The sequence below is a fragment of the Fusarium oxysporum genome, chromosome 15, assembly GCF_000149955.1.
Source record: "Fusarium oxysporum f. sp. lycopersici 4287 chromosome 15, whole genome shotgun sequence".
NCBI lineage: Eukaryota > Fungi > Ascomycota > Sordariomycetes > Hypocreales > Nectriaceae > Fusarium > Fusarium oxysporum.
In genome coordinates, this window is record NC_031000.1 from 1,518,398 (window position 1) to 1,537,258 (window position 18,861).

The window sequence follows — 18,861 nt, forward strand, 5'->3', positions numbered from 1 at the left end:
CCACTGATCTTCGTCCGCATGGGTAGCGGAGGCGTGCGCCCACAGATGGCTGGGTCGCAGCAGGTCACGTCTGTCTCGCAAGCTTATCACCTCCAGCTTCTGTCTCCCCAACATGCTCATCCGCAACGCCAAAGCGACATATCGCAGCCTACCCAAGTAGCAGCCCCGGCGATGGCATCACATCCACAAATACAGCAGGTCCAATCGTCCCATCAAGAGTCTCCACCAAGTTCGTCGATAACCTTTTATAACTGGCAACCGCCAATATCGCAAGCCGGCAGCAGCTCGAACCGACCCGGAACGCCTTCCGCTTCGACCAAGACCAAGAGACAGTGAGGTTCTGATACTACAATGGGTTGATTTTGCAACGGAGGTGTTGCCCAACCATCGTCAGAGGGACAGAGCAACGATTCCGGACCAATGAGACCAGGTGCATGACAGATGTCGTGTGGGCCCCACAAAAAATAAAAATGAGGTAGCGCGCCCCAATGGGTCCTGGATGTATTGAGGACCACGGGCTCCTCATTCGCTACGTCCGCTCTTGGATGAGTGACAGGAAGCAAGAGCTTGCATCAGACATGTGGTCAATCCAGTCGTCACCTACTGATAGTTCTCTCTACCCGCTTCCTTTATGATACCACCAGTGGCTTGATTTTGCACCATGTCTATCGTTTTACACGGTCGTGGTGAAGGATAGGAGGACATACGAGACTGATCGCGCGCAGGTTGTAAACCTAGAACCTCACGCTATGATTAAATTCTTTTTACGCAGTGTGTATTCGGCGGGCGGATTTAGATTAGCACAAAAGTTTAGCGCCACGTCGTCGGCCCACAAGTGGTAAAATCACACTGGTCCCTGCCCAAGGGCCTCTGTCAGTCCCAAAGCATGATTGGTTGACCAGAACAAAGTGTGATGGGGTCATTACGGTAAAGTTGACACCCCAAGCGTCATGATCATGTCGATCATGCAGCATATGTACCGGCTGGCGGTGCGCCTAGTTGATAAATGCGAAATTGAGGAGGAGGAAAGAGAGCTAAATGGCGGCTCACACGGTCTACCCACGGCCATCGGCGCCTAGCGGAGAGGCTAAGCTGGGTGTATGAAGGTATCGCGAGCAGCGGGAAGGCGTTGGAGTACAGGTTTTTCATCCAGGGCCACGCGCACAGTTCCCCCCTGTATTCAGAACATTGGATAGGCCGGTATACCTGCAGTCGAAGGCCATGTAATGTTAATATTACTACTGCTGCTGAAGCAGCTGATAACACAGTGGCAAGCAAAAAAGGCAGCTGGATGAGGGCGGTGAGAGCTGAAGACTGGACGAGGAGCAGCAGGCAAGCGGCTGGCGTCACAAGGAGGAATCTGTCAGGAGCAAGGATCATAACCATCGTGAATAGCTTCACGGTCAGCGTGAACGCTACATCACAACTTCCATCAGGCAACAGCCTGCTGCCTATGAGATCGGCAGAGTTAGGGTTATACAGGTATAAAAGACCGACTCTCGTCACTCCTTTAGATAGAAAATTAAGCGCTTATTTCATCTTCACGGCCTATCAGTACCTGCGACAGAATCATTCGCAGATAACGAGTCTTACCGGGCCGCATGTAAGTGAAAACTAGAGAGGCCCGATGCGGCTAGCCTGTACTAGCGTTCAGCTAGTGTTTTATCTGAGGGCTATTAACCATCAGCCAAAAGCAAAGTTAAAAGGGGCAGCTCAGCAGCAGGAGTTAGAAAAGAAGGGTCGTCAGTGGAGTAGTAGCCATAGTGCCGATGGTTTCGGCGCTTGACAATGTAGATATCGGCGTCCTAGGGGCAACTTGGTTACGTCTTCGTATAAGGCGTTGTCGCCCTCGCGCAATTATCATTCATTCTATCACGTTTCCTGGGCGAAGAGGTAAGCTCGATCATCATTGCTTGGGGGTATGTGGCAAGTATTGAGCAGGCTAGACTGAGTCAGCGGCCTCGCTTGGTGGGAGTCGCGGAGAAATAGAGACGTGGAGACATTTGTCGTGCTGACAAGGGTCGAATCGACAAGGCGGAGCGGGGCGCGCTTGCTGCCGAGGAGGGCTAGGAGGTCGTTGAGGCCGTGCGCACCGTTGAACCAAGAGACGAAATCAGCAACTCGTAAGAATGGCCAATCAGTGAAACCGGCAGCCTGTCCGTGCACGTTTCATTAAACAGCCACACCTGCGAGAGACAAATGCCCCAGGCAAGCCCGCCTTCTTCCACTTCACCTGCGTTTATGTCAATCCCCTAAGAAGCTATCGGATCGCCAAAACATGGACGGGAGGCCCGTATAATTCTACTATTCTCCGCCAGGTGCTACAGTGTGACAAGCTGGACAGCCACAACCAGTGATACGCATATGACGAGACGCAGGATCGCGTCTTCAGTCTGCCGCGAGATGAACTGAATCCTTTATGAATTGGTCCAGTGGCTTATGATACCCCGGTCCTCACAGTCTAAGAATGCTCCCGCGTAAGCATGGGGAGGGAAGCTCCGTCGGTGTTCCAAGCACAATTGCCATTCTCAAACTTCATTCATCTTTCTATATATCAGAAAGCCATCACAAATATTCTACTTTTTTCATCATCCAAGTTGATAAATAACAAGCAAAACTAATGCCGAGCACGGGCCAGTGAACATCTTGCCAACCGTTAGTCATCTTCCCCCCACCCCTGGTCCTCGAACTGATGCGCAGATCCGCAGGGCTACCGGGGGAGGGCATCCTGAGGACATCCTGGCGTGATTTGGCAGCGCACCCGGCCCATGCAATGGAAATTTGTTTCGCCCGGGAGTACAAGCCCCATAGGAACCCTCCTCACGCTGCTCCAGTCTAGAAAGGCAGGGCACACGGTCTAAAGAAAACTCCGCCAGTCTCCTCGTCGCCAGTCTGATTTCTAAATCCTCCGACCGCTTTTCTTGTTATAACTTATTCAAAGTTTTCATCTTATACACATATAAAGTGTGGCCTTCCAAACCCAAACGAACTTAGTTACCTATACCACATTCTTCCTGGCTATGTACGAGAAGCAGCTACCATCCTTACCTCCTCTGTCCCTTCAGGACCAGGTGTCTCCCCAGGCAGTAGTCGCCCCATTCCAACCGCCCTCTCAGAGGCACCCACTCGGCCATATCAGTCAGCAGGCCAAGCCAGGAGGTGGCATCCTTACGTCCCTCAAACAAGAGATTCTTAAGCTGCGCAGGGAGAATGATGCACTGCGGCGCTCCATGGTCGAGAAAGAAAACAAAATCGAGATGCTCCAGAAACTGAATTCCCAACATCGACAACGGATAGACGAGCAGACTCGTCAGACGTCTCAGCTCTTTCAGACTATCCACTCCGCCCTCAAGAATTACCGGGATGATAAGAAAGACCAGGCCGGGCACCTTCCAAAAGGATCCTCCGAGAAAATCGTGTCCGGAGCCTTCAGTGACCGTAGTGAGGGCCGGCTCTAGGCGCCCTGGGGGACGAGAGGATGAGAGTCGCGCGTCGTTCAGCTCTCGTCTCTAGCTTGCGCTTTTCGCATGAGGAGTACGACCATCTCCCCATACGCCTTCCCAGTCTAACCTACGGGCAGGATCATATTTATTCCAAGAAAACTGCCGAAGATTGTGTTCTAAGCAACCACATTGGCAACGGAATCGTGTAGGAGGAGATACAGCAGCAGTAAGGAGTAATTACTCTATATTATAGAAGCGTTTATTAATTTCTAATTACATCCCATTCCTCATTTTCATACTACAGCTCTTCTTTACACATTCCGTCGTGACGTTGATTATAGGGTGAGGTAGGTCTGAGTATGCCTCTTTCAATGGAGAGGTTCTTCAAGAGCATAGGGGTCAGCGCATCGTTCGTTTTAGCAACTATTACATTATTAAGTACGGGCTAAACATCAGCCTCATAGACAGCGAGAATGTGCGCTTTGTCCGGGAAACAGGCACAGCTTCCGTACCAGAGGTGTTCGCACTCTAGCCTTGAAGCGAATGCTGAGGGACGAAGAATGAAGTACATCCAGGCTAGCGCATCATTCATTAATACTGATTGGCTTATTGACAAATAATCGATAATAATCACTGCAATCAATTTATTGATGCCCTGCCTGACATAACGATCATTGCATTAAATGGACGAAAATGAAATGAACAGGCGGGTGCATCCCTGCTAGGTATAAGTACCTAGGATTCCGGTGACTACGGCTATCTACTTGTTTCTGGCAAGCCTCAATTTCGTCACTCCACTGTTACTGCGATATCTAAATAGCCGATTTAGGCTCGTTTAGATTGAAGAGCCAGATATTACCCTGCCTACGCCTCGCCAATCCCCTGGAGAAAGTCTGTGGCTCGTTCTTATACTAGTTCAATAAGAGGTATGAATACCCACGCCTTAAGCTGATTGTCACAGACATTCTCTCTGTGCCTCGAATGCGAATGCGAGGTGTTCACACATGTGTCGGCGAAACGCCGTCGTCTGCAGGCGGAAACCGATTGCAATAACGCAAAATAGTGAGATCCTAGTTAAAGATAGGCTTGCTGGACGATTATGACGGATTACTAAAGGAACCAGTGGTGGAAGAAGCAGTTCATGCTGCGTAGTATAGGGTATCTAAGGTCCGCCGGGATACTCCATTCATCGAAACATTTTAATCATTATCATTTCATTCCTTCCCCCTCAATGATCAGTATCATCATGGTCTTGCTTACCCAGCAGTCATGTCATTTCAATGCTCTTCTTATAATGATTGATAATGATAGATACGCCACCCCGAGTACATCATCATGGAAAATATTATGGGTAAGGGGCTTGACGCCATCTGGATCACGTTTAGCCGTTTAGCTACATCCGAGAAGAACAAGATATCGAGTTAACTGCGAGTTTACTTGGACAATTTACGGCGTCTACCCTCGCCTAAATTCTTTGGATGCATTGGAAACAACCATTTGACGGATTTATGTTCCGGACTGCAGCTGAGGACGATATTGAGGATAGCCTAATTAGCGGGGGCCATTTAATTCAGTGTCGCAGTTAAACGATGTTAAAATTGGTAAAATTTAGAAATATTTCGTTCCCCGAACATTAATGCTGGCTATTGTGACTATACTTTTCCCAAGTATAGGAGTTTAAAGTCAGGGTCTCCCTTTCAGGCCTCATAGAGGACCCTTGCTGTCTGTCCTTACATTATTGGTATACCAAAATACAGCTGTTGGGGCCATTAATCACTCTAAAAGCTTGATAGCCAGGAAGGGAAGAGTAGGAGAACGTCAATTATATCTTAAAGGGGGCGAAGAGGGTTATTGCGCAGGATATCTAAGAAGCAGGCGGGGAAGCCAAGAATGCAGCAACTGCTGCATAGTGCTAAGTGGACGACCTGTTATTCTAATCCTTTGAGGACATGTTGGTCACTTGTATATGAGGAAGAGGTCGCGACAATACATATCCGATGTGCAAGCATCTCGGAGTGCCGCTGAGCGACGTCTTTTTGGACGGAGGCAGTACGGAGGTGGTACGGTGACTGGTCTACGCCCTTGTCAGGGTTGCAAATCAATCCATCCACTCCACGACCGCTTCGAAGGGAATTGATAGATGAATAATCCACTAGCCGACCAGCCTCGTGGAATGGACCGTGTCAGATGTAACATGGATGAATATAGGCCCAATTGTCTCTGTATCTAGGTATGGGGGCCCCCTAACTTTTGTACTTTGATACAGCGGGTAGATCCCGACAGACCCTGCATTCAGTAGATTTATTTGCAGCCCTGGCCCTTGTAGGTTCGTACGCAGAGGAGTTGGTTGGCGGTGACCATTCATTGTCTGCAATAAAGTGCAACGTAATTTCAAAATCCTATGGAGGGGTATCCTAGGCCCATGGCCCATGCATGTCTGTATTCACTCGAGCCGTTGTGCGATTCCCGATCCGGGTTGACGTTTGCCACGTGCGGTCGCAAGGGTATCCAGCACTTCTGGGCGAATTGATACCTTCTATCTGCGACGACGGCGTCGTATTCAGTATGCGGGGTTGATGGCCCTAGTGATCAGGAAGGTGGGTTTTATTTGGTTATGGACGAGTAGGACAGGGAATTTATGGTGGCGGTTTGACCAGCCGGGATCTGCGGCCCACTTCACGGCGATCTCGTGCTGCAGCCGTCCTTGCATGTATGGTGATACCTTCGTCCGTTCATCCACCATGCCTACGCTCACGCCCTTTCTCGGACTCCAGCCCTACTCCCGCGGCGTTCCGTTTAGTGTCGGCCCCAGAAGGTCGGCTACGGCTACTCCACGAAGAGATCAGCCTCTGCAACTGTATCTTCTGCAATTGCGGCCCCCCCCCCCTCTTTCTCTCCGGCGCGTTCCACCATGGCTCATCCCACTTACTAATCTCCTGTATATATCGACGCAACCTTCAGATGCGCCCTGGTTTTACTCACATAGTGCGGTCACCACCACAAGCACACAGCCATGACTCCTTCCAACCCAGACCCCTAGCCATATCACATCCTGCTCCCCCTCACACTTTAACTATGTGTAGACATGATCTCTCTATCGGCCCAGTTGCCAAGCTCTTACCCTGGCCGGGTTTTAACGACCCGCTCACCCATTCAGCCCTCGAGGGTCCCGGTATCGGCTATCAGCGCCTCCAAAGCAGCCTCCCACTCACAAGAAGGATCGCCCATAATATCACCCGATACCGTCGTTCTGACTACGAGTTCCTCAGTCCAACCGTCGTCTAAACCCATGCACGGTAGGAATGAGGACCCGTACCCCTACAACTTTCAGCTGCCGGAGTCTATCCTATCTCGCAAGACGAGCAACGACTTACTAGATCGAAGCTTGTCTAGCTGCAACCCCAGCGCAATGCCCGAGGCCTCGCCTAAGAGTAGCAACTTGATTCGTCGCTTCTCGAATCGCGCCCATCGGTTTGCCAGCAGCAGACAACAATCTTCGGCAGCCCCTGCTAACCGGAACGGTAGTATCGGTCCCAGCATCTTGCGCTGTCGGAGTAACAGCAACGCCACTGCCCCGCCACGGCCGCCAGAGTATAACGCCGTGACTGACACTGACGAGGAGGCTGACCCGGTTCCGGATGGCAACATATCTCTCTTTGGCCTCGACGGAGCCACTCACTCATCAAGCAGCAATGACGCTGCCGGTTCAATTAATGGAAGTGGCAATGCCAAGGCAGGACCCGTGTTGCCGGCCGAGCTTCGGAATGGTTGTGAAGTTCTCAAGGTGTCCAGGAGAAGTCGCGCGAGACGGGTGAATCTTATATATGAGACCGAATCCAACAAGCTCTCGTGGGACCCTGCTCGCCCACATAAGTCCTTACACGTCGATGAGATCAAAGAGATCCGAACTGGTCCTGATACTCAACAATACTGCCTTGACTTTGGAATGTCCGAATCGTGTGCGGTTACCTGGTTCACCATTATCTATACCGTCCAATGCAACTCAAGGACCAAGCTTCTGCACATTGTCACCGATAATGAGGAAGTCTTGAAACGCTGGACTGGGTTCCTCGAGGCTACATTGACTTACCGGCAGGGATCAATGACCTCTCTCATGGCCTTCGACGATAGAGCCATGGCCCAGTATTGGCAGACTGAGATGACCAGGGAGTTCGGTAACCAGCCCCGTGATCCTGAGCAGGAGGAATTGGACATAGCCGGAGTCAAGCATGTTTGCCAGAGCCTTCATATTTACACCTCCCAGTGGACCCTGCAGACCAACTTCCGCCTATCCGATGTCCGACGACGTGAGAAGCTCAACTTTACCGAGTTCAGGGGTTTCATCCGCCTGATGAAGCAGAGGCACGATGTTCAGCGAATCAATCGCAGCATTGCCGCTAAACCTGAGATTGGCATGACCTTTCCAGAGTTTCTAGCTTTCCTCCGCGATATCCAAGGGGAGGACGTTGATTCTAACCTTTCTATGTGGGAGAAGCAATTTGCCTACCTCAGCCACCGATACCGACCTGATGCAGTCGAGACCTCCGATGCGGCTGATGACATGCTGGTCATGTCCGAAGCCGCCTTTGTGAGGTACCTGACATCTGAGACAAACTCAGCGATTATACCGGAGCCTCAAAACTACACTCTTGACCGCCCCATGAACGAATATATCATCTCTAGCTCCCACAACACCTACCTCCTTGGTCGACAGGTAGCCGGTCAGTCCAGCGTCGAGGGCTACATCTCGGTTCTTATTCGAGGCTGCCGCTGTGTCGAGATTGACTGCTGGGATGGCAACTCTGGGCAGCCCGAGGTCAACCACGGTCGCACCCTTACGACCTCGATTAGTTTCCGTGAGGTCATAGCGACGATCAATAAGTACGCCTTTGTTAAGTCGAGGTTCCCTCTCTGGATCTCCCTCGAGGTTCATTGCAACCCTAATCAGCAAGCCATCATGGTCAACATTATAAAGGAGGCCTTCGGCTCTCGACTGGTCACTGAGACGTTGGAAGACTGCTATGACAAACTGCCTTCACCCTCTGAGCTCATGGAACGCATCCTCATCAAGGTCAAGAAGCCGCAGATCAAGCAGGAGCCTCCTGCCAGCAATTTCCGCTGCCGCCGACGAGGCAACAGCCTCAACTCACCACTGACTCGTTCCGAGACTGATGCCGCCATGTTGATGCCTTCGCAGTCGCTTCCTCAGAGCCTCATGCGTAGCCCTAGCCCTTCTTGTCGTCGACCGGTGAGAAAGACTCGTGTCAACACAATTACTGAAGGTGGGGTGCAAGCTAGGGCGAGTAGAAGCGCCAGCGACAATGACAGCGGCGGGGAGCGAAACTCACGAAAGACGTCTACCAAGATTGTTAAAGAGCTTGGTGATCTTGGCGTCTACTGTTCCGGTGTCAATTATGCTGGCTTTGACACTGCCGAGGCGAAGCAATACAACCACATCTTCTCCTTCATGGAGTCGAGCTTTGCCAAGCACTTTCGCGCCAAGGAACAGAAGATAGCAGTCGACCTCCACAACCTGCGCTACATGATGCGAGTTTACCCTGATCGCACCAGAATCACCTCCAACAACTTTGATCCCCTCCTGTACTGGCGCCGCGGAATCCAGATGGTTGCGCTCAACTGGCAGACCTTCGACTTGGGTATGCAGATCAACCGCGCCATGTTTGACGGTGGGCAGGACTTCTCGGGCTACGTGCTTAAACCTGCGGAGCTACTGGACATCCAAGTGCTCCCATACAACCCCGAACTTCCTGGGGGCAAGAAGGAGCGCAGTGTTGTTTCATTCACCATCGCTGTCATCTCGGCACAACGGCTTATGCGACCGGCCAGCCTCCCCGCCAACAAGGCGATGAACCCGTACGTCGAGGTCGAGGTCTTCCACGCCAGTGATAAACGGGAGAAGAGTTATGAGTCAGCCTTGCCTCGAGATCTTGACCCACCGCAAAAGTTTCGGACGAATATCGTACGAGATAACGGCTTCAACCCAATGTTTGATGGTCACTTCAAGTTCAAAGTCACGAAGAAACAACCCGACCTGGTATTTGTCCGATGGTCTGTCAAACTCTCCAACGATGGCGAGAACTACAATGACAGACCGGCAGTGGCCACCTACACTGCTAAGCTTAGCAACCTCAAGCAAGGCTACCGCACCTTACCTCTTCTCAACGATGCTGGTGACCAGTACCTTTTCTCAAAGCTCTTCTGCAAGATCAAGGTTGATTCGATTGAGAAGATGATGATCGACGCACCCTGCCGCGCCCTAGATGGTAGCAGGATCAAGGGCCTGAGCGTAAAGGCCTTTAGCTGAATCAGCACCCGCCCCAGAAGCACGATGGGAAAGTCCAGCACAGAGAAGATTGGCTTTGGTAGCTATCCATGATCTATTTTTGCGGCTTCACCTGTATACTATGTTTCTCCCCTGGACGTATTTTTTCTTTCCCGAAGTGGCCGTCTTTTGACTTGTTCGCTCTATCTTGTCTTGAGCAACAACACCTTGATACCAGACTCGATTCGCTATTCATGCTAAGACGTGCGTGCTAGCACTGAACAAGTGCTCGAGAACCTATTTAAGCGCGCTCCCTCTACCAGCATATAGATACTGGCAAACCAGTGCCAAGACGGCTGGGCCAGCTCATGTATTCCTTCTCTCTAATTTCCTCCTCTTGGGATTTACGAGGACCATCAACTCTATTTCCTATTCTGATTCTATTGCTCTGCTACAACCTATTTCTGCCAAGTCTTTAACAGAAATATGAATATGTGTTCATTTGTGTCTCTTTCAAGATCGACGGGCAGACGCCCCATGAAATCCTTTATGGCTACATCTGCTCCCGCTTCTACCAACGCACTCACCTTATAATCTCTGTTGTAGTCCGTCACCACTACACGATGAAGAGGTTCTTTTCCCATAAAACCTCTAATATTTAAGCAGTTTCCATCCTCCAGGTATTTACGTAGCCACAAACCGCAAGGCTCGGCTTTGTGAAACTTCCAGAGGATATGACCGCTGACGAAGTAGGCCAGTATATCAGACCCCTAAAATTGGATACTAACATGGACGCGCTCGAAGCGACAGTGACGTTCGCCCGCAACAGGACGCCTTTGAGCCGAAGCAAGATAACGAGGAGACAGATATCATGGTTCCAGTTATCAATCCAATAGCCCTTGACTACTCACAAGACCGACCCTCGTCCGCCACTGACAGCTAGAGTTTGCCTCTGCCGTTGAAGCTAGGATACTGAACAATTGGAGAAATTGAACACCAGGTTGGCTTGCTGCAAACCGCATGAGCCTCGCAGGACAGTCATAGGGCACGGGGTAAAATATAAAACCAGGGACGATACCTTTGTAAGGGTTTGAAGGAGATCACGACGGAAGTATACGGAGAAATCATGTAACCAACAAATGATGCCCTATCCCTTTCATTGTGGCGAGCCTTTATTAGGTATAGCGCTCGACATTACCCCACGTACTTCAATTATACGTGAGTAACTATATCGGTGTGACAATTAGCGAGGGAATAAAAGTAACATAAAGTCTTTAATCCGTAGCTTGTGAGGCCGTGAGGACTTCCATTGCAAGATACGTTAGGTGGGAAGTCACCCCATAGTGACCCTCCTGGAGGCTTTCCACAATTGAAGGGATAGACTTCAGTTCCAGGACATGGTAAACTACAATTACTGCAGTAGCGAGAAAGCAGGGATCAAATCCGCTTGTCAACATGTCGCTGTCAATGAATGTCTCATTACGACACCATGATGGTGTCGCTAAAAATGGCTTAGTCCTTGATGAGCTTTCTGGGGATTAGCGTCCTCCCTTATGCCCGTAAGCTTGCCATTTGCCGTACCTGGGTTCTCTATCTGTATGAAGGAGGGTGGAGCTCTATTAGGAAGAAGTTGCTCCAGGCCAACGTACCCTATCTATCTAGCCATCGCATAGTTTGAATGTATTTTCTGGTGTTTAGCATCTGCCTGACGCAACCAGTCGGCTTCTACCGTGTCCATAAAGGCATTCAATGCGGAGTAAACAATCCCTGTAACGGCGCTGATGCGGTTCTGCGTCACTTCTTACGGAAGTATTTATCACGCCTCAACGCAAAGTCAAAAGCGCCATGTCACTCGCTCGAGACGCTCGAGAAAAGCCTCGTCATTGGTACATTTTATCTCCACTGCCTCCAAAATTACCCGCCCCGTCGCAATCCACACTCCAATAGTTCTGTGAGGGATCTCACGCTTTGCTTCGGCTATCCCGCCTGAGCTTGACGCTAGAAGCCAATTTACACAAAGTGCCCTTTACCATCTCTTGACTGACCAACTTGCTAACGTCCCCGCAGTGTTCTGAAGTGTAAAAGCACATCACAGATCTGACGCTTCAAGGCCTTATCGGGTCAGAACCAATGCGCACTTTGAAACTGGGCCAGTTAATTCAACTTCTGTCTGATGTTGTAGTTTACTGATGATACTCTGCATTAAGCTTCGCAAATGCGGATCCGAATTTGTGGGGAGCACATATCCGCTGCTATCCGCCGGGTCTGCTACGAAGCTTTTTAGACTACCAAGGTTAGGTCCACATGCTGCGCGCAACATCTAAAGTTAATTATGCCACTCCCAGCATTGGGCTGAATATCAAGCCTTCATCTAGCATCAACTCTGCGTCAACACCGATAGGATGGTTTCATCTTGTGGAAGCAAACGTCGTAACGATGACATTGTTCTCGAGGTAACATATTTGGGCCCTGACTTCACCACAAGCAAAGTTTACCTTCTTGACCGGAAATGTATGCCACGATTTGAAAGAAGTTTCCCCGCAAATGGCATCTGCAGTCGATGATGCGAAGGTGTTACGGAACTTGACGACGGCGGTAAAAGTGTGCAGGTTTAGGTTGATGTTGACGCAGTCGTGAATCATCCCCAGAAGTGCGAGAACGGCCAAAAAACCAAGCAATATTGCAAGTCGCGTGTGCATGAAAGGTATAAAACCCTTTGCAATGACACTTCTTGACATCTTGTTCACTACAGACAGTAACGTGTTCTTCGCCTGGCCACTTGCTAAATTTCTTCAATACTCTCAATCATCTTATATTACTCTTTCTATCGTCAAACAACATGGGTGACATCCGATTTTTTGTCCCGGACTCCGCATCACAGGACTCCAATGTTCTTTCTATCGACCCATACGCCTTAGTCGAAGCCCTTCTTGGCCAGAAAGTTAACAAGCCAGCATCTGTTGGCTCCGAAAGCCTTCAGTCGGGCTACGATGACCTTGACATGAAAATTGAGGCTAGACTCCCCAGGGAGGGGAACATGCGCCCCGATTCGCCGCCTAAGGATGTCAGAGTCGGTGCTGCCAACCCGTACTCACTCGTGGAAGCCCTCCTCGGCCGCAATATTGACAAGTTTTCGATAAACTCGGCAAAGATCATATCCAACGTCCTGCAGACGGATTACGATGAACTCTTCGACATGAAGCATTGCTCAGTGCTATTCGCCGGGCTAAAGCTCAACGAGAAGGAGAGGAAGGCAGAGATGTTGTCTGAGAAAGACATGAAAATCTTAAATGAGCGGGACCTCATGACTCCTGATCTATCAGGGGTTCAGCAGCTGGACGACCTTGAGAAGATCGGGCTGAAGGATCTGGGTAAGACGCGGGTTAAGGTGGCTCGCATGCAGAATGGCAAGCTGCACTTGATGCTCCACGCTCACTCCCTGGGGAAGACGGTTTCCAACCATGAGGTGACAATGTCCATCAACGAGCTAGTCAGCCCATTCAGGATGCAAAAGGGTCACTGGACACCACCTAATAGCTCGTGGCGCGATATGTACGACTATTTCTTCCAGAGCGTCAACAAGCGTCTCATTGGCGATCTTACCATGTTTGAGATTGGCGAGAAAAGAGAGACCATGCGCTACTTTGATGATCCCACGCAGGGTTGTGCCAGTAACAGCTGGCTGATTGCCGCCTTGTTTTCGGTCTTCTGGTCCGACCCTGTTATCATTAACCGCGCTACTCGAGTCCACTACGACAAGAATGAGAAGAAACGCCTCGCCATCAAGTTTCACGACAAGGGCGGCGACAATAACGGCAAAACTGAGACTGTGGAGGTCAATTACGAAATCCCCATTAACAACTCGAACAATGGGCCCCTGTACTGCCGCTCCAGCGACGGAGCTGACATTTGGCCATCGTTGTATGAGAAGTCATTCGCCAAATGGATCACTGGTAGCTCATCGGAGCAGCCCGACATCACTCAGACACATTGCGGCGACCCTGTGAAGGCAATGGCACAGATCAACGGCCGGGATCCCCACTACTACAGGACCGAGAACCATTCTGCCAACGACATGTTGGGACTTGTCCGCTCCAACTGCGTCAACTTCAAGACCATTAACCCCATGACTGCCTGGACCTACGCCACTGGCAACATGTACAGAGGCAGCAACGTCGTTGCCAACCATGCCTACTCTATTCTCGGCTACACTATCCTTGGTGACAAGCAATACCTTGTTCTCCGCAACCCATGGGGTGTTACCGAGCCGATCGGATTGAACAGCTACCCAGGGCTTCTTGAGCGCCTCGACCCCAACTTGTGGCACCCAGCTTCCCTGCTTGACCACGGAGGCCTGTTCGCTATGGAGACGGAGGCATTTAAACATTGCTTCGCCTATGTTGGTGTTGCCAAATAAGTCGCTGAAGCGTAAGTGCCGTACATTTTGGATTAAATGGCTTTATCGACCTTTCCCCATATTTACTCGCTATCCCCATGGTATAACGGTGTCTCTCCGTCAGCGATACTCATTCCTATAGGTAGCCGGTGCAGGGTGGGAGAGGGAGACACGAGATAACGGCAGGCAAAGAGAATGAGAACCGGAATTTGCAGTTTTGAATAATGAACGTGTCATTATCAAAGCGAGGGGGGCTGTACCTGGGCGGATACGAAGGAAGGGAAAAGGGAAGGGGGAAAAAAAGTGGGAGCGATGGCCAAGGCAAGGGAAAGAGTATTTCCCTACCCGATGGATAGTTGGTGGGTGGAGGGGTCAACAGTCTTGAATCATTCTTAGACGCTACTCCAGCAAAATCAAGATGCTTCAGATAGGTTAGGTGAAAGGTTGAGCAATATGACAGCATTTTGATTCGGAACATACGAGTCTTGAAGATGTGCTGTTGCCAAGACCATCTTTTTTGAGCAGAGAGAGCTCACAAGCCATGGATTGATTGCTGTATGGATCATCCAAACCTCGATGGCTGAACACTGCAGCAGGCACGGCTTACCAGTTATTCCGGGCCATCACTGGGATTCGCAGATTGAGACTGAGGTCTGCCAGTGAACTGGCGGCAGCCTGTATATCCCCGAGCTAGATTTAGGCCCGAAATTAAGCTACCTGATGCTGAAGTATCTCGAAAAGGGGGGCCTAGAGATGTACGTGAGGGAGGAGCACGTCAACCCCCGAGACGCAACAATGTTGGGGAAACGCAGACGACCGAATGTGACGGTCAAGGTTCCCAATGTAGTAAACCGTAACCTAATTGGGTTTATGTTGGCAGTTGTAACGGGGCGTAGTACTGAGCGTAGGGTGGCGAATCACGTCTGATGATGTCAAGAAGTCAGCGCTCATCATATGTCAATCAAATCAACTTTAGCCTTAAAGTTGATTTAGTTGATAGCCCTCAAGCTCAAAGTTGATTCGTTTGATTTGATTAATATTCTATATCAATTCCATAGGTAGAGACTACGCAAAGTTATCCCCCTCATGCACACTAAAGTCAGCTACCTACCTAGCTGCCTAACTTTACTCCGCCCTACCTGACCTAATTCTTAAGGCATTAAACATATTCTAATATATTTATGTTGAACAGATCGCGTGCGCCTTGATGTCCTTAATTGTATCTGTATTGTCGAACTCTTTCCCCTCCCTTCCTCAGAGAGGGGTCTGCTTATTATCCCTTTGACTGGCGTAAGGCAACACCTCGGTACTGAGCCCCACACGGCCCCCGCGCAACCAGGAGTCGTAGTAGTGACTTCAAGCGTCAGCGAAACCGACCCCGCTGAAATCGTCATACAACCCATTCAATGAGCTGTCATGGATATCGAACAACTCTCTAGCCAAGCAGCCAACGTGTATGATGACAATAGCTTCATTCGAGTCGACCATAGCCGCCGTGAGCAGCCGACGGATAACACATGCCGGCCAGTCAATAACCCAGTTCCTGACCGTGGCTACAACTTCGAGCCCGTTCATCTTCCAGATCGGTCCTTTCGGATAGAGGCTTTACCCCAGAGCCACTGCTGCTATTCCAGCAGTTTCTCCCCGTTTGGCTAGTAGAAAGCTGGGTTTGCTATACGAATAGCTGGGCTAGTGATCGGCTTGAGATGCTTACAAATAGCTGCAGTGATGAACAACAGCCACAGTCGCGGCTTCTCGATTAGAAGCCAACCTCTGTTGCAGAAATCTTTGTATGGATTGCGATCTTGATCTATATGCGAATACACAAGGAACCCCGGATAGAAGACTACTGGAGAACGTCACAGCTAGGGAAGCAACAGCCAAGTCATCCAATTGTAAAGTGGATATCTCTTCGCCGATTTCAGCTATTATCACAAGTTCTACGTCTCTTTGACCACACAACAATATTCGTAACTACTGGGGATAGCTTCTACAGCCGGACATTCAGCAGGGTGATGACTGGTCTAATCACATACAACACATATCCACTACTTTCTTCAAACCAGGCACAGCTATTGCTATAGATGAATGTATGGTCCGCTTCCCAGGAAGATCCTTGGAGACGACAACCGTCCCATCTAAACCCACTCCCACAGGCTTTTAAGTCTGGACTGTAGCTCAACGCGGTTATTTCTTGCGGTGGCTCTGGCACAGGCCGGGCCAGAAGTTAGGACCTGCAGCTATCAGACACACCTACCGGCGGCTGCCTTCACAACCACGTCGCCAACGGCAGCAACGGCGGCTTCGAGAGCCACAGAGTACTGTTTACCTAAACCCGACCCAAGCTGTGGTTGTCGCCCTAGTGAATCTGCTGCCGGAAGCCAGATACCACGTGTTTCTCGACAACCTATTCTCTTCGTCCAACCTATTCCGTCGGCTACGTCAGCTTGGGCACGGAGCCAAGGGCACAGCCCGCCGGAACTGTGGTCTTTACAGGCTGCTCGTCAAGCTCAAAGCTGGTGATAATACTGCTGCTGGTAGTATTCCTTTTAACTGCCTTAAAGCAATCCCAACAGCCGATAACCTAGTCAGTCAAGGAGACAAATTTTTACAGATAAGCCTTACTGATTCGACTTTGGATAGGTCAACCAGATCGCTTGGAAAGTCAATGCCCTTGCGTTGTTCTTATCCACCGTATTTACAGGCAATGAACGGGTTGACCGTATAAGGAAACGACCAACAACAGACCAACCTGCAGCATGGCCAATGCAGGAGTTTTTCGGTGAGGAGCCAGTCAAAGTGGTTTCAATTCCGTCTATCGCTGCTACTTACAACGACGAAATGAATGCCGTGGATCGAGGCGATCAAATGCGAGCCTACTGGGGCCCTGATCGCCGTGTTCGTCGGGGCGGCTGGAGGGCCCTAGCTTGGGACTTCCTGCTAGAAATAGCCCTGATCAACAGCTTCATTCTGCAGCAACGAGGAAACCCACGGTGGAAGCCGGAGAAGTCTCAAGCGGAGTGGCGGCAGCGTCTTGTTAATGACCTTGTTGCAGAGTATGAGCCTAGTAGTCCTGTTATTTATATTGCGCAGTAGTGCTGGGTAAAATCTTTTTTTTTTGTAAAACTTGATTGTTTCTTATTGAGCTGAGAGTTATTCACGGGTTTATATCTCTAGATGATTGTATCCAGGACTTTGAATTTTTAATCTAGGACTCTCAGAGTAACAGTCTGAATCCTGAAGGGAAGGGGAATTCCCGGATTTTCCAACAGTCAGTCGAGACAGAGATTTCGAACTGGGGATGAGTTTACGCCTAAATCACAACATGAATGGTTCCGTAATAAAAATCCTGTTGCTTGCAAGGCTTGCAAAGGGATGCGGCTTGGGGAGATACAGTTGAAGCAAAAACCTTTATCCGCAACCAGCGGCAACAGAGGGGAAATACGGAAATCCCGGTATGGCTGTAAGCAATGCCAGGTATTTCTTTGTACCTCTGGAAAATGTTAGGACTTCTGGCATCACTTAAATTACGCGGGGCTTAACGTACCTTGAGCTTGTGACTCTATGATTGGTTGTAATCCCTGCTCGTGACCTAGGTGTTGCCTTACGCCAGTCAAAGGGATAACTTATACCATGGCGGATCCGCGGATCCGATCGGCCGTACCATCCCGTAACCTACACCCTAAACAGGGGAGCTCTATGGGCGAGTTATGGAATAAAAATGAATTAGAACTGCACGTCTGTTGGGTTTCTAATACGCTCGTACAAGGATCCGTCAACATGGTTCTGCATCAGACCCGTAATGGGGATAGACATGACAGCTGTTTTGTCTAGCTAGTATTAATATCCCTTAATACTATTACTTACTTTAATTTAAGACTTTATACCCTTTTAAATGCCTTTACCCTTAGCTAATTAAGTGTAATTTAGCTTAAATTCTAAAAGGTATAACGTACACGATAAGCGCGCGCACCAGACAAGTGCATTCACGAAAAACCTTAACCTTTTAAAAATAAATCACAATAAAAACATAACAAATCATCTGATCAATTAATTCTAGTTACTATACTCATCTCCAGAGGCCTCAATACCCTCCTGGCAGGTTCTTGCATTATGCCCAGTCTTGCCGCAAGTCCCACAGCGCCGAACCCTTGGTCGCGCTGAACTTCCTTGAGCACCACTTCTCCATGATTCGGCCACTACTTGCATATCTACATCCATCTGATCAATTAGATCCTGACCTTCCTGTATAGTCATACTCCCTCTATTCTATAGGCGGGTCCTTTTTACCCTGCGCCGCCGGCTAAGTATCTCATTTGCCTGTCGAAGTTCTCGGTTCTCAGCTGCAAGTAAGGCAACCTTATACATAACTACCATAGTGCCTTTCTCAAGGGATCTCAAAGCTTCAAGAATTGACTCTGGGGAGCTACTGTGATGTCTTCTGATTCGCCTCTGAAGGTATTCAGACTGAGATCCAGCCTCAAGAACTGTTCTTGGGGTCCTTGAAGTCCAAGATTGAGCTTGTTGGGCCTCCTCCTCAACAGGCGTTGGCGTCCGTAGCTGCACATCAAGCTTTGAGATCACATATTCTGGGTCAAAAGGAACAAGCCCAGCTCCTTTAAAACCTCCCTTAATGTTTTCTTTAGTTATAGTAGCTTGAAAAACGGCATAAAAGGCCAGGAAGAACTCAGTCTTGGAAATATGGGTTATAGACCTTCTGATCAGTTGCTCTATTTCTC

At 49.6% G+C, this 18,861-nt stretch overlaps 5 protein-coding genes across 5 annotated transcripts; all 5 read left to right on the plus strand.

Moving 5' to 3' along the window:
* Positions 1-956: 956 nt before the first annotated feature.
* Positions 957-1,079, plus strand: FOXG_21723 (uncharacterized protein; the record flags this gene model as incomplete). The annotated part of the gene is made up of 1 exon (XM_018402070.1): positions 957-1,079. The coding sequence occupies one exon, from the start codon at positions 957-959 to the stop codon at positions 1,077-1,079; it is 123 nt and encodes a 40-aa protein (XP_018254672.1).
* A 1,941-nt stretch (positions 1,080-3,020) lies between these two features.
* Positions 3,021-3,458, plus strand: FOXG_14447 (uncharacterized protein; the record flags this gene model as incomplete). Its single annotated transcript, XM_018394504.1, has 1 exon — positions 3,021-3,458. One exon carries the CDS (start codon positions 3,021-3,023, stop codon positions 3,456-3,458), a length of 438 nt encoding a protein of 145 aa, XP_018254673.1.
* A 3,274-nt stretch (positions 3,459-6,732) lies between these two features.
* On the plus strand, positions 6,733-9,768 carry FOXG_14448 (uncharacterized protein; the record flags this gene model as incomplete). Its single annotated transcript, XM_018394505.1, has 1 exon — positions 6,733-9,768. The coding sequence occupies one exon, from the start codon at positions 6,733-6,735 to the stop codon at positions 9,766-9,768; it is 3,036 nt and encodes a 1,011-aa protein (XP_018254674.1).
* A 2,797-nt stretch (positions 9,769-12,565) lies between these two features.
* Positions 12,566-14,143, plus strand: FOXG_14449 (uncharacterized protein; the record flags this gene model as incomplete). Its single annotated transcript, XM_018394506.1, has 1 exon — positions 12,566-14,143. The coding sequence occupies one exon, from the start codon at positions 12,566-12,568 to the stop codon at positions 14,141-14,143; it is 1,578 nt and encodes a 525-aa protein (XP_018254675.1).
* A 1,395-nt stretch (positions 14,144-15,538) lies between these two features.
* FOXG_14450 (uncharacterized protein) lies at positions 15,539-17,218 on the plus strand (the record flags this gene model as incomplete). Its single annotated transcript, XM_018394507.1, has 3 exons — positions 15,539-15,691; positions 16,440-16,709; positions 16,766-17,218. The coding sequence occupies 3 exons, from the start codon at positions 15,539-15,541 to the stop codon at positions 17,216-17,218; spliced, it is 876 nt and encodes a 291-aa protein (XP_018254676.1).
* Positions 17,219-18,861: the final 1,643 nt, after the last annotated feature.